The sequence below is a fragment of the Musca domestica genome, unplaced genomic scaffold (assembly GCF_030504385.1).
Source record: "Musca domestica strain aabys unplaced genomic scaffold, Musca_domestica.polishedcontigs.V.1.1 57, whole genome shotgun sequence".
NCBI classification, from domain to species: domain Eukaryota; kingdom Metazoa; phylum Arthropoda; class Insecta; order Diptera; family Muscidae; genus Musca; species Musca domestica.
In genome coordinates this window covers 3,486,695-3,502,087 of record NW_026712358.1, presented here as the reverse complement: position 1 = coordinate 3,502,087, position 15,393 = coordinate 3,486,695, and the positions used below count along the sequence as shown (strand labels likewise).

General features: G+C 38.4%; 1 protein-coding gene and 1 long non-coding RNA gene across 4 annotated transcripts in view; one reads left to right on the top strand and one right to left on the bottom strand.

Annotated features, from left to right (window-relative positions):
* Window positions 1-15,393, top strand: part of LOC131805474 (ets DNA-binding protein pokkuri-like) — a 33,560-nt gene that overhangs the window by 15,637 nt on the left and 2,530 nt on the right. The window contains exons 1-3 of one of the 3 annotated variants that reach the window (XM_059128669.1): window positions 10,862-11,234; window positions 12,975-14,429; window positions 14,505-15,363. In XM_059128669.1, the coding sequence (XP_058984652.1) occupies window positions 13,160-14,429; window positions 14,505-15,363 (2,129 nt within the window). In that variant the 5' untranslated portion in view covers window positions 10,862-11,234; window positions 12,975-13,159. Of the gene's footprint in view, window positions 1-10,861; window positions 11,235-12,974; window positions 14,430-14,504; window positions 15,364-15,393 lie in introns of those variants that run through there. The other 2 variants (XM_059128671.1, XM_059128670.1) reach the window with 2 other exon arrangements.
* On the bottom strand, window positions 7,696-9,722 carry LOC109611970 (uncharacterized). The gene is made up of 3 exons (XR_009343691.1): window positions 8,896-9,722; window positions 8,285-8,440; window positions 7,696-8,161 (listed from the first exon to the last, which is right to left on the bottom strand). It is a non-coding gene; the product is annotated as an uncharacterized LOC109611970 (long non-coding RNA).

The window sequence follows — 15,393 nt, the reverse complement described above, 5'->3', positions numbered from 1 at the left end:
TTAATTAACAAGTCCACCAAAAGAGCTCACCAAGTTATGATATTAGCTGCACTGGAGGATAACTAAATCCGGTTGACGAACTTCATTCGCCAAGAATAACTTGAATCTCAAATATTTGTCGGAATGAAAAGGTTTCACAGAATTGTATTTCATCAAGAGCGTGATTGAATTTTAGGGGATGGTTTTATGCAGAACAAAAAAAAATCGGCATATTTTATTACCCTGCCGTAAAAAATCACAATGACAAGACGATGCAAACCTTTGTTCTCCCAGCTGATGATCATGGATGCATGGATGGGATGTCCATCATTTGTTTTAAATATCAAATTTCTTACAAATATATCCTCAATGCTTTCCTAAGCCATTGCCAGCCAGGCGGGGGTCATTAAGCAAATCGATTGGCATAGCCGATAACCATTGGCCCATGACAGCTCTCTCCCTCTCTCTCTCTCTCACACTTCTAAGCAAAATACTGACACATGAAGACTCCCAGTGATGTCATATTTCGCATTGCTGCTGCGATGCTATTCTCCTCCACCTCCTCCATGATGTCATTCATATTCATATGGGGAATAATTGACTTTTGAGACCCTTTCTTATAAAAAAAATAAAAATAAACAAAATTGAAAACGATCGTTCACAAATTGCTCAAAGCTATTTGTTTGGTGATCGGGCGAGAGTGGCCGACTCACCTCATTCTCGTTCATAGCTTCTTAGAGTGTCAAGGAAATTCATGCTATCAATTTCTGTGGCCCCAAACGTCAAGTATTCCACTGCCGCAACAAAGGGTAAAGTCACTCAAGTATGGCTTAATTTTAATTAACCTCTGCATTCCGCTTCTTCGTGGCTTGGTGGACAACGTGTGTTGTGCCATTTACAAAAAATCCCCAAGCAGAGTACCACCATAAATCCCTTTTATATCCCATTGAGTGGTCAAACTGATCGACCGCTGTAAGAACAAGTTTACGATCACCACCACTACCACCGACCACACTTTCATATGGTTCCAGATGATTGGTGGTGTGCCTCTTTTTTGTTGCCGTTTTCATTTTTGGTCTACTGGGGGAGATTGGTAATTTAATAGAGAGGAAGCCGTAAGAATGTCTTGTTGCGCATACCAGTTGATAATGGCCATTTGATCGTCGGAACATGCGTTGTGTGGTTGTGTAGTGATGGGAGGGATAATACCCAACGAACGGACGATTATTTTGTTCGGAACGAGGTATCAACTTAAAGTTGAACTCAAACTTGATGTGTATGCAACAAAGTGAGAACTTTGCCTTAACTATGGTGCATCATTATCGTCATTAACCGAACATTCAACACATACCGATTGCTTGTTGGTATGTGTGTAAGCGACAACTTTCCGATCATCAAATATTTGCTTTTATTCGGTTGTTCTGATCCAGTTAAAGGGCACAAATTGTTGTTAATTTGTATTGAGGCAAAGACGTAATTTAGGTAGTTTACAGGGTGCTATAAAAACTGCGTTATGCCAAGGCCATAATTTTTCATATTTTTTTAAATTTTTGAAATAAGCAAAAAATCGGAAATAGCACACTTTTGAGAATAGTTTAGATTTGTTCGAATGGCCACCTTTGCACGAATTGGGCCTTCAAACGGCAAATGAAACCGTCAACGCTGCCGAATGTTGCTCTGCAGTATTTTGGCCCATTCCCGGCGAAGAGCTTGCTTGAGGTGATCGACTCTTTGGCATTTTTGGTGTTGTCAACCTTGCTTTCCAAAAATACTCCAGACACAACAGTCCAACGGTTTGGTATCCGGAAATTTTGGTGGCCATTGTGCGCTGGAAATGGAGCGAGGAACCTTTTTTTGTAACCTGTTGGGTATCCATGCTGCGGCCAAAATGTTTTCCGGTTCCAAAGTCTTTTATGCACCGTCAGAATATTTTCGCGTAATATTCGGCATTTATTCTGATGCCACGGTCGATTAATACGAGCGGAGAGCGACCATCGCTGTTATGGTGGCCCACACCATCACCATGGCCGGCACTGACTTAAACGATCATTTCAGCTGTTTGGCAAGTAAAACGATCTGTGTTTGTTTACAAACTGTGCTTTCTGATCGGAGAAACCACATTCGGCGCTTCACCACTTTCGGCCAGGCGAAGCAATTCTTTAGCTCTTTTGAGTCTATTTTTTTTGTTGCGGTGTAAGTTTTTTGCACTTTTTGGAACTTCAATGGCTTTACCCCGAGCTCATTTTTCAATATTTGTCGAATGGCATATTGCGATGTTCAGCTCATCACGAGCCATTTTTTGGCCACTGCGACGCGGGTTTCGATCAGTCGCTTTTCATTTTGTCGAACCATTTTGCTGATGTTACTGTTTTTCTTCCGTCCTTCTTGCTGTTTTATCACAGTAACGAGCGATGGTACTAGACCCAAAAGATTTATTCACATTTAAATGCTGGAGTGCTCTAACGATAGCACTTGTTGTTTTCCAGCCAAGTATAAAGAAATCACACTATCACGCTTGAGTTCCATCACTAATAACTTTTTTTTCTGGAAAATTCTCACCTAAATGCTTTTGTACGCTCGTAAACATATAATGAGCTGTCACTGGAATAGCTGTCGTCGGACGGGTGGTTTAGAAATGACAGCAGTCTGAAGTTGGTTGCAGTTTTTTTCATCTCACCCTGTATATCTTTAGGTCGCCCTCCTTAGTAACTGTATTGGTAATTCCGAACAGCTTTAATTATCATTTGACCACTTTTGGATAGGTAGCCTTTTTTATTTGCTTTCAAATGATACCTATATGGTCTATATCGGTAAGTGGATCCGGGTGTAGCCTGGTCATGAACCCGGACTTTCGGGTCAAAAATCTGTGGTCTTGGGTCCGTCCTCCAGGAAAAAATAGTTTCTCGGAAACAGGGTAAAAATAGCTACCTCCAGAAAAAATCAAAGAGTATTTCTTAACTAAAGTTATTCCCATTTTTGATATACCTATGAGGGCTTACTGAAGCACACTATGTCCTACAGGGGTCTAACAGTCCGAATTTCTTCCACATAACTATAGGCCGACGACCTCTTTTTGAAAGTTATTTCCCCCTTCAAACTCGCCCTTTTAACCCCAAAAGTGCCTCTCTTTTCGTATCGTTACACCCTAATAAACGAACATAAACAAATCAATTGCTTATCATGTGGTGGAATCTTTCTACATTTCTTTCGCTTGATTATTCTCCCCTTTTTCATTTTCTACGCATCATTTAAGCAAAACAACCTGTATTACTAAGATTTTTTCTCAATAATTCAGCAGCCATGTATGTGTGTGTGCGTGTGTGTGAAGATAGGTATTTGCTTGCCCCAGTATTGATGTATTTCACAAAAATGAAACGGACGTTGAAGTGAGCTGAGCTTTGTGTGCTCTTGTGCGGTTTGTCTGTTTGTGTGGTGTACTCGAACCATGTGTGTACAATTTCAGCTTTCTTTTTATTATAATGCGATCTCCTCGTCTCCCTCCTTTTGGGCTTGGATAAATTCTGTTCTGTTCTTTGGCCGTTGCCTCATCGTCGGTGCTTCTTAATTTACTTTAGTTTCCGTTCAAACCGGTTCCATCCATCCGCATACCTACATGTTCCAATCAGCCAACCGACCAGCCAACAATTGACCAAACACACAATCAAGAGAACCAAATCAAACTAACTGCTGCTGCCGCCGATCAGCAACATAGCCCAGTACAAAAATGAAAATTTGAACATATCTTGTAACCCAGCAAACAATGTAGCTACCTGTTCCCACAATATCAGAACCAATAATGATCACATTCCAACATGTGACGACTCCAAACTGGGCATTCAGCCAACCAACCAACCAGCAATCCATCCAAACAATTCATAAATTCCCTGTACCATGCACACACACATACGTACTTGGAACATCCGTCCCAACCAGCTAGCAATGTGCGGTCGGTTGCTTGATGTGCTTGCCAAGTGTTGTTTGGTCGATTAGACGGACTAACGATCCGAGTTGAGTTGATGTTTAACATCTTTTTGGAGACCCCCTCAAAGTAAACCCGAAAAAGTGTCTTCCCTGTGCCGTCCGTCCGTCCGTCCGTCCATTACCGTCACACTCACTCATATCCACTTGAATAAGATGCGGCATGGTGTCGAGAGTGGTTCTTCTGCTGTTGTTGTTTTTGTTGTTTTTCAATTTCCCATTTTTTCCACATGTGTGTATGGACCAGCAGCCACATGTTTGTACGTCTGTACCTCCATCCTCTCGTATCGATGATTCTTCTCCTGGGTGTATGTGTGTGTTTGGGTTATGTATTTTTTATAAAAATACTTTTTATGAAAAAAAAAACACTGAACTACAAAAAGTATGGGAAGAAGAAGCAGAAAACATAAACAATATTTGTCATAAGGGGCAGGCAGGCAGTCAGGCAGGCATCCATTTGTACTCCGGTTTGGTTTCCGTCTTTGCTGCTGACTGAGATCGGAGAATTATTTTTGTTGTTGGCATTGCTGTTGTGTTCCTTCCTTCGTTCGTTTTATTTATTTATGAGAGTATTTTTGCTGCTGGCTTATTTGTTGTTGGTGTTTTTGTTATTGTTGCTTTGTCGGTTTTTATATGCCAAAGATCCATTGGTGATGACGGCCGTGTCAAGATAACCAAGTAAACCAAATCGGAAGGCGAAACAACTTTACATAATTAAATCTTAAAATAACTGTTGTTTTGTTTATCCGAAGTCAATGACAGGATATTGCATTTTATTTTTAGTTAGCCTATGTCGGTGTAATGCATATTTTTAACCCGCGAGGGACATTTACGTGGGCAGGTTGGTAGGTATTTATTTATTTTTTAAAATTTTATATACTGGCTACTTGACTTTGTTTCCATGTCATGTAAATAAATAAATATCAGGAATTATACAAAAAAAAAAAAAAAATTAGCCATTGCCTTGTTGATGAAAAACTGTTGCAACCTTCCTATGGAACAATAAGGAGATAAAGTAGGTTCCTCAAACTACAGCCCTAATACTTTGTCTGCTTTCTTCTTCAAGATTATTTAAAAATAAATTTTTTAAATGATTTAAAAACGCCATAAATGAATTTCCTGGATTTTCTTTTCAAAATATAATCCAAACTTTTTTATACCCTCCACCATACATAGTATGGAGGGTATATTAAGTTCGTCATTCCGTTTGTAAGTCATCGAAATGATAATTTTAGACATAATAAAGTATATATATTCTTGATCAGCGTAAATTTCTAAGACTATTTAGCTTTGTCCATCCGTCTGTTCTAATCACGATAGAGCCAAAACGAATTACGATAGGAAGCTAACATTTTGCACAGATAAGTCTTTTGTATGCAGGCAGATCAAGTTCGAAGATGGGCTATATCGGGCCACAATATTGTATAGCCCCCATATAACGGTACCCCCGATATTCGGTATTTTGATGATTTCAGCCAAATTTTTCAATGAATTTGTCTTAAAATCCCCAAAAGCGGTTCTTTGTGAGTACATTTTCGCCTGGAAGAGATTTGTCTATAAGGGTCCACGATATCATATATCCCCTACATAACGGTTCATCTCGATATTCGGTATGTTGATGATTTTAGCCACATTTTTTAACGGAATTGTCTGAAAATCCACACAGTGTTCCTTGTGAGTACTTCATTCTCTAGAAGAGAATTGTCTACGTTACCCCTCGATATTCTGTATTTTGATGATTTTAGCCACATTTCTCAACGGAATCGCCTGAAAATCCACAAAAGGGGTTATTGTGAGTACATTACCCCCTGGAAGAAAATTGCCTATATAGGTCAACGATACCAAATATATCCCCTATGTAACGGTTTCTCCCGATATTCGGTATTTTGATGATTTTAGCAACATTTTCCAACGGAATTGTCTGAAAGGAGTTTCTTGTAATCGTATAGCCCCCATTTAACGCTACCCCCGATATTCGGAATTTTTATGATTTCAGCTAAATTTTTAATGGAATTGTCTTAAATCCACACAAGGGGTTTCTTCTGAGTACTTTAGCCCCGAGAAGAGAATTGCCTGTATAGGTCCACGTACATAGCACATTTACTGATACAAGGATCTAGATCAAGCTTTTTTGGAATCACATTTAAAACGAAATTTTTGGATAGAGTAACCGTAGTTATACTGTCAGATATCACCTGAATTATTGTCGGTGGATCAACATTTCTCACAGATTAACGAATTTACCAAACTGTCCTCTGGCTAATCATGTTAGAGCCTAGTAGGTACATATTTATAAACATACACATGGATATATTGATCAGCAGACGCCGAATTTTACGCGATCCCTATTATGTATCCTCCACCATAGTTTGGAGGGTATATTATATTAAGCCATTCCAGGTGCAAATCTCGACCGACAAATTGTTATATTTTTGATCAACATAACATTCTATGACGATTTAGGCATGTCCGCTGTTTGTGGATATTACTCTAGCTTACGACCAGATGGTAGAAAAAATTTTCTCATTGTATTTTAGGTTCATTGAGTTTTTGGTATTAAAAATGGGGACATATCGGTTCTTTATTTATTATAGACCCCCCATATGGTATTCTTTGGATGAATTTAGACAAATTGTCAATGGAATTTTAATACAGTTGGTGTTTTGAGTTCGCAATAGGTCCCGCCTTCTGTGGCAGGTAATTGGTCTATACTGGTCATGTTTTTGTATGGCCCTAGCCTATACTAATCATAAAGGTATGATAATTCGGTTGTTAACATTTGCGCTGTTAGAGCTCAAATTATTACAATTCCTTATTGCATCAAATACATGGATGCTTTTTAATTTTTGCATCGAGTACGGGTTATTTTCACTACTGAGCATCGAGTATAAATACAAAATACATATATAGCCAATTAGACTATATTTCCCCTAGACTTTCTTAGGGATAATGGTAGGAAATAAGAGGTGAATAAAAATGGTCATTAAAATCAATCGCTTAGCTTTGTTCCAATAGGCAATGAGCTTATCTTAAAGGTGGTTAGTTTATTACAAGAATCGCATAAAAAAATCAATCTAAAATAATTACACTGTCATTAATTAATTTATTGCCAAGATTCAAAATAAAAATTTTACGTAACACACAAACCTGTTTCATTTTTGGGATAGGTTTTCCCCGAAAACAATAACCAACTCATTTTTTTCAATAATTGTTTTTCAATCGTTCAGTGTGTCATCATCTCATGGCAGTCGTCGGTGACAACGATGCAGCTGTTCAATAATATGTTATGGATCATCTGAAAACCAATCCCCTCCCAAAAGAAAAAGAAACACCAACCACCTGTGTAATGTAAAGACCTCTAATTCTCATTTCCTTTCGAACGATACAAAACTATCACAGATTCGTGAGAAAAACCGTTGGAGAGCAAGTGTTGGTAATTTCCTCGAATTGATTTTCTTCTACAAAAACACGACTTCAAAATCTAGCCGAATAATTGATTGGGTTGGGGTCTATCGCCGTCGTGTAACGTAACATACAACCAATGAACCGGTAGTGATTGACTGGTTGGGTTTCCTTTTTCACGAAGAAAAACAACAACAACAAGCACACATGCACGCAACCGAACTCTTCAAAGGGAGGGGTTGGATTTTCGTTTGGTATTCATTATCTCATTTCTTTTATTGTTAGGTTTTTTTTTCTAAAATGAAATCACAAAAAAAGAATCTGAAATGACAGGTTTCTTCTGTTCGCCCCTCTTCTAAATGAAATATTTTTACCTGCTTCGTTGTCGTCGACGTCATCGTCGTCATCATCACAATCATCAGCAGCAGCGGCGGCGGCAACAGCCACAACCACGGCTTGAAGAGCAGTTTTAATGATGGTTTGTTTTGTTTTCTTTTCGTTTATTCTCACTTGTTTCCTTTGAACAACTCTCGCTCTCTCTGCAGCTCTTTGCAATGCGACAAGGTGTATTTGTTGAGCACTGCTCTCTCTCTTTTACTCTCCATGCGTTGTATTGAGTCGTGTTTGAAATATAAGCCCCATCAACATCTCCAATTTCTACTTCTTACAACAAATAAGAACAACAACAACAACAGCAACACCACCAACAACTATTACAATTATCATGATCGTCATCAATACGGATCTTTTGTTTTGCTTTGGTTGTTGTTGTTGCTGTTGTAACCGTTCGTTCCGTCTTTATCTGTGGAAAATTAGGTAAGGAAGGGGACAAATAAGTATGTCGGTGTGTCCGTCTGTCTGTTTGTATGTATCCATCCGAACATACAACAAATATGTACCTATGTTTGAATGTAAAGATACATACTTGTGTGGCGTTTTTCATATTGTGTTTTTGTTGCTTCTTGGTATGGCGCATTTGTAAGTGGATGGATGTGTGTATGGCGGATGACTGGGATTTAATTTCATTTTACTCGGTCACCAACGTCTTGAGCAGTTTCTTCTTCTTCTGCTGAAACATCTTCTAAAAAAGTCGTAAGAAAGGAAAACAAGTTTTATGATATTATTTTTTCGTCCTCCCTGCCGTTTAGGATATGCACTGATCAGGGATGGAAAATCTCATTTTTTCAACAAATGAAGTCTAATGTGGATCAGTGCAGCTAGTATTTTTTAAAGGTAACTAGTTTTCGAAATCCAAGGCAATTTTTTAGATTAAATGGAAAACGGGCATTTTGAGTTCAATTTACGCAGGATGTGTAAATTTTTGATATATACAACAGATCTTTGGGCATTTTTAGACAAAGCCTAAAATGCTTAATTTTAGGAAATTGCTGGTTAGTAGATTGAGCTCAAAGGAGGTTCTCCATTTTATAAATCCATTCAACAAAAAACTTTAGAAGTTGATTAAAAAAGTTTTATATACTTTACTTTTCACCAATCTTTATTTCATTATTAACAAACATTTGTTTGAAAGCTTACTTTTCGATCCGATCTGTCCTCAAAACAGATGCTCCGAAATTTTGCAAACGCTTCAATTTCCCATCCCTGGGACATAGTTGTTAATGTTCCTCAAATGAAGATCGGTTGAATCCAACAGAAAGTTGCTTTCAATATGGGTGTGGATGAATCGATGATGGTCCGGGTTGAGATGTGTGGTGGCATGTCTGTATTGATCACAAGCATCTTCGCTCCCTCTCTCTGCTCTGCTGCACAATGTTGAAAAAAACTCTTGATGATGTTTTACTAAGGAATGCGCTCACTTCCGTTTAATGTCTGTCTAGGTCCACAAGCACCACCAACAACAACCACGTCAGAAGCAGCATCATCATCATCAGCGTCAGCACGAAGACCAAACAACTAAAAAAAGACAACATAAACATAACCAAGCAAAAAAATAAGACTTGTTTGCAGGTAGCGAAGGCAAATCTTGTATTGTTGTTGTTGCTTGCTCGCTGTCATACGGAACAGGACAGACAAGGAAGGCACAGATGGATTTGTAAGGGAGGCCGAAACCAGTAACACTCTTTAAATTATCCATCCAATGACAACAAAAACGTATTTTAAACTCAGCCAGATTCCATAACGAACATTTAAGGCTGGTGGATATGATTTTCTTTTGTGTTGTTGTTCTTGTTGTCGATGTATTTTCTCTTGATGTTGGTATTCTTAATGTGCATAACGACTGCGACGCTGCTGCTTCGTGTTGTTTGCTATGTAACAGAGATGGACATTTTTTGTACACTTGTGCTTAAAAATTAACCCAATATTCGGACACCCGGCACAAAGAAGAAGAGATGCTATTACCATGTTTAAAATTTAGCGAGTTCCATGTAAAACTGCAAAGATCTGAGAAATCAGTAAACGTTTGCAAAAATTTGAATATATGCAAAAATATTGAATATGATTTAGCACAGCAATTGTATCAATAATCCAAAAATTCGTCTGAAGGTTAAAGTTGTACCAAAGGAAATTTCTTTGGAACCTGATTTCTACTCTCTACCTACCAATTCAATTCGATTTGAACAAAAATGTGGTATAAATCGGGCGGATATACTTAAACATGAGCAAACGTTTCCAATATATTTTTATTAAAGTTCACGACCCAGCTATAACACCAAATCTGCGTTTGAGAAAAATTGAAAATAATATCAAATAACCTCAAATCCTCAAAGTATTTGGCAACCATTCCAAAATATGGAAATCGAGTAGTTTGAATACCACCTTCAGTACAACAGACGGACTAGTATGGCTACATCGAATTAGAATAATACACTGATCATGAATGTGTACTTGGGGTCTAAATTAATTATTTGAACTCAGATATAACTAGTAAAAAAGCTGTAAATTCGGCCGACCCGATCTTTGAATTCTCCTCACCATTGGGAAAGGATTTTATAAATTTTCATAAAATAAAATCCGTTAAAATTTCTTTTGAAATCTTAAAAATACCGAATGTAGCCGTTATATTAGTTCGTTGTCAAATTGTATAGGTCTTGCTGTAGATATTCTAGGTATGACAAAGACAGTGTACAATTTACGTACCTCTTTCACTCTCCAAATCGTACCACACCTTTAAAATTCTAATTTTACCATCGCTGTTGCGAGAAGAAGAGGGCATTAAATGTTGTGTTTCCTAGCTGTTCGTTTTGTGTCAGCACCGTCAACGCCGCCGCCAACACACCACCAGCTATATCCAGCAAACACAAACTCTACTCTAGCACCAGCAGCGCCATTACCGTCAACTGTCTTCCTCTCTTCTTTTTTTTGGCTTTTCTTCCTCTTCTTCAAACATTGTTTGGAGACGAAAACGACGACTACGTCGTTGCTGTTGTTGTTGTTGTCGACAACGTCATCATCGCCGACGTCGTTCTCAGCATGTTCGTGTTGTTGGTGTGGTGGTGTTTTGTTGAATGCTCAAAATCCGTGTCTTTGCTACACTCGAATATTTAGTTCAAGTGTGTGTTCAATAAGAAGTTAAACGTTTACTGAGCAACATCGTCTGTGTCGTGTTGTCCGTGTGCTCGCCCGTGTCGTCATTATTGCGCGCACCCAACGAAGAAAAGAAAAAAAAAACGAACGAATATTTTAATTTTTTTTCAAACATATATTTAATTTGTGATATAAACACCATCAGCCAACAACAAAAGTTCTCATTTTCCGGAATATTATTTGCCATACTCATCATCGTCGTCAACACTGTCTCATTATCACCATCAGCATCGTTGAGTCAACAACACACCAAAGCTATTTTCGAATATCAACAACATTGCCTGTGGTGCCGCAAAACAAATCAACAACAAAATATTATTAACAAAAAGGTGGATAAATAATTTGAATTAATTAATTATAAAAAAATAGAAAATTATTTAAAAAAAATAATAAGAAAAGAAAAACAATATTCAAAACTTAAAGCCCAATAATGTGTGGATGTATGTATTTATGCTTGGTGCTAAAATATTTTAAACAAAAAATTAATTAAAACAATTTGAAAAAAAAAAAAAAAAAAACATTGTGGGCTGCTGCTGAATAATTCGTAATTTCTGCTTCTTTTGGATACCACAACAATACCAACAACAACAAATCATAAAACATTATAAAGAAACCAAAAATTAAAAGAAAAAATCATTATTTGTTGGTTGTTGGACGGCGGACGGATGTGATTGTTTATTTATTCGTCCGTCTTATTCTGTTTGGGTTTTGATTTGAAATTTGATTTCGATTTCCTAAAATCTTAAACATCTGTGTCGGCGGCGGCGACGACGACGGCATTGCTCCTCTCGCGCGTAAACGTCTTGCACATATTCTATTTATTTATTTATGTATGTACGTTTGTTGTTGCTGTTGTTTCTTCAACGATTTGTATTTTGTGTGTGAAAATATTTCCCTGCTTTCGAAACGGAAGTGACCGATTTTTTCGATGAAGAAAGACTCTGACGCGTTTTGTTGTGGTGTCTTTACTCGCTATTTAGATATATAGATGTAGTACGATACACGTACGTACAGACATACAAATGTTTGTATATTAATTTGAAAAAGTACAAACAATATTCAAATTTACACCCACAAAACATTTTGCCCAAATACAAAAGTAACAACGACTACAACATCACTATTTGAAATCAAAACAAATGAAAACATTTGATTTTTTTTGTTGAAATGTGATCTGAAATGTATTGAAAATTGAATATTTGAAAACTAAGAAATATGAATCATAAATAAAGTTTTAAAAATCCAAAGAAGAAAAATACACAAAGTGTGTTGGAAATACAGGATACAGGAAATCCAGTGAAAATAAACAATTGGAGCATGAATTAGCAAAATGATAACAAAATACCTACCCAGAATAATAAATAAATGATGTGAGAACAAGACAATAAAAAAGTGGGAAAAATCTTTGAAAAATCGCCAAAGCACTGATGTATAAAAATTGGAGATACAAGTTTTTCACAAGCAATAAATTTTGTATTCAAAAATATTCAATCATTAATTTTTTATCGTTTTAATTGATACTTTTCTATTTGGTAACATTTGATCCGTACCAGAGCTGCAAGAGTGTAATTTTTTACTACCATAACCGATTTTTTTTTTCTTTATGATATCGAAAAAATAAAAAAAATATATTCTTGCAAGTTCTGGAACAGAGCATATATGAGAAACTACATCAGTATATAATCAAGAATATATTTCATTTCATTTATTTATTTATATGTTGCAATGAAAAAGCCAATAATATGCCAATAATATGAACAATATTGGTATGAAACATGTACCTTTAAATTAATAATTTTTACAAATAAAACAATTTTAATATATTCATTAGACAGGTCAAATTGTGGACTCTATCTTATCTAAAACTAATTTGCTAGCTTTCAAATATTTGTTTTTTTCAATATTTTCAAATCTTGTCGTCCCAAGGATTAGCACTTCAATAATTGTTAAATTTTTTTATTAAAATGCATTTTATTTTATTAATATTTAAATACATTTTATAACACAAGTATTACATTTTTTTGAAATTGAAATATAATTCCTAATTTTTTGTTCTTTTCTCTTTTCAGCTTTAAATCTGTGACTGTCTTCCAATAAACACTCAATCAACTACGAAATCATCACCTCAATGTTATCCCTATGATACGATTGTCGAATTCTTATTCTCTTATCATTGGATTAAATTGACGTGAAATCTAGCAGCAACAACGAGGCGAACGAAAAATATTCTCCAAATTGTTACAACAAAATCAAAATGAAAATGCTTCCGGTACAGTTATCACTGAATCCGCCTTTAGGCTTATGGAGCGATATGTTGTGGCGCTGTCCTCCAGCACAGCCCAGCCAATTGGCCGAGCTTAAAACACAATTGCCACCATCACTGCCGTCAGATCCACGCCTGTGGAGTCGCGAAGATGTGGCCGTATTCTTGCATTTCTGCGAACGTGAGTTCGATTTGCCCAAAGTCGATTATGATCTCTTCCAAATGAATGGTAAGGCATTGTGCCTGCTGACACGAGCTGATTTCGGACATCGGTGTCCGGGAGCTGGCGATGTCTTGCATAATGTCCTACAAATGCTGGTGATCGAATCGCATATGATGCAGTGGCATTTACCAAATAGTCCTGTCACACCAACCAGCCGTTACCCCCTTTCGCCGCACAGCCATCCACCTACCCCGACTTGGCCGCCCATAGGAGCGCCAGAAAGTGCCTTTCATCAGACCTCTCATTTAGCTCCACATCATTTCATGGCACCCAATTCGGTGACCCTCAGTCCCCCGCCTTCCGTAGATTCGCAAGCCAGTAGCCCGCCCCAAAGCCATGATCAATCACAACCACAACAGAATGGAACATCAAATTCACCCTCTTCCTCGTCGTCGTCATCATCATCGTCGTCGGCACACAATGGCAACAGCAGTAGTAGCAGTAGCACAAGTAGCACGGGTAGCACTTCATCAGCTTCTGCAACAGCTACAGCAGCTGCGGCGGCAGCAGCAGCAGCGGCGTTGAGCGCCAACAATGCTTTCAGTGCCTTAAAGCATCAGCACCAGCAACAACAACAGCAGCAGCAGCAACATCATAATGCCACCAGTGCCAGTAGTCATCATTCGGATTCAGATGAAGAAAGCTATTCTGAACCACCTGCAGCCAACAGTACAATTGTGAACTTCTCCGCCCAATCGTATCAAGCGGCAGCCGCTGCTGCCGCAGCCGTGGCCCAGTATAACAACAGTCCGCCCACAACGCCCATACTCAAGGATATGCCACAAAGCCTGAAGCAACAGATCAAGAACACCTTTGTTAATTCGTGGTCTCAGCAGCAACAACAACAACAGCAGCAACAACATTTGAATTTGGAACAGCAAAAGTTACCCAATCTGGGCGGTGGTTCGGTATCAGCTCCCACCACGCCAAGCTACATGCAACCAGTGAAAAGGGAGTTCTTCCCCGACAAAACTGACAATCGTTATATGCAACCAGTAAAACGTGAATTTTTCCCAGAAAATACAGAACCCAATACAAGTAAGTTATTGCCATCACATCTTCGAGTTTCGGGGATTTACAACTGATTTCTCCTTCTTTTTTCTCTCTTCTCAGATGGTCGCTTGCTGTGGGACTTCTTGCAACAGTTGCTCAACGACCGCAACCAGAAATACAGTGACTTGATTGCCTGGAAGTGCCGTGATACTGGCGTCTTTAAAATTGTGGATCCTGCTGGTTTGGCCAAATTGTGGGGCATTCAAAAGAACCATTTGTCCATGAATTATGACAAGATGTCACGTGCCTTGCGTTACTATTACCGCGTCAACATTTTGCGCAAAGTCCAAGGTGAACGTCATTGCTATCAGTTCTTGAGAAATCCCACGGAACTGAAAAACATTAAAAATATTTCCCTGCTACGACAATCTGTGGGCCAGACCAATGGCACAAATGGCAGTCCTGGGGCTACTAATTCCAATGGTAGCAACTCTAATGTAAATCAATCACCATCATCAATTACAAACTCACCAACCTCCAACGGTACCAACTGGGCTATGCCAACGCAAACTCCAGCCAGCCAAATGCAGACTCCACAGAGGCCCTCATCACAAGGCAATCCCAATCACTTGACTTTGCCCAATAGCATATCATCGGCTGCCGCTGCCGTGGCAGCAGCTGCTGCTGCCGCCTATGGCCCACCACCATCATCACCGCTGTTCATGCATGCCATTAATGGAGCTTTCCACTATCTGTCCTCCAACGGTGTGCCACCGAATTCCCCAGCCGCTCTGCCCACAACACCCAATGACAAATTTCAGTTCAATATCATGAAAAACGAACAAAATTCAGTAACATCGCACGAGACATCCGGTGCAGCATCCGATGAAATGAAACCCACAGATTTGAGTGTGAGCGGCAGTAGTAGTGTCGAGAAGAGACCCTATTCCAGTCCATCAGCTAATGACGATTGCTATCCGTAAGTTATTTTCTTTTTCGAAAAATTAAA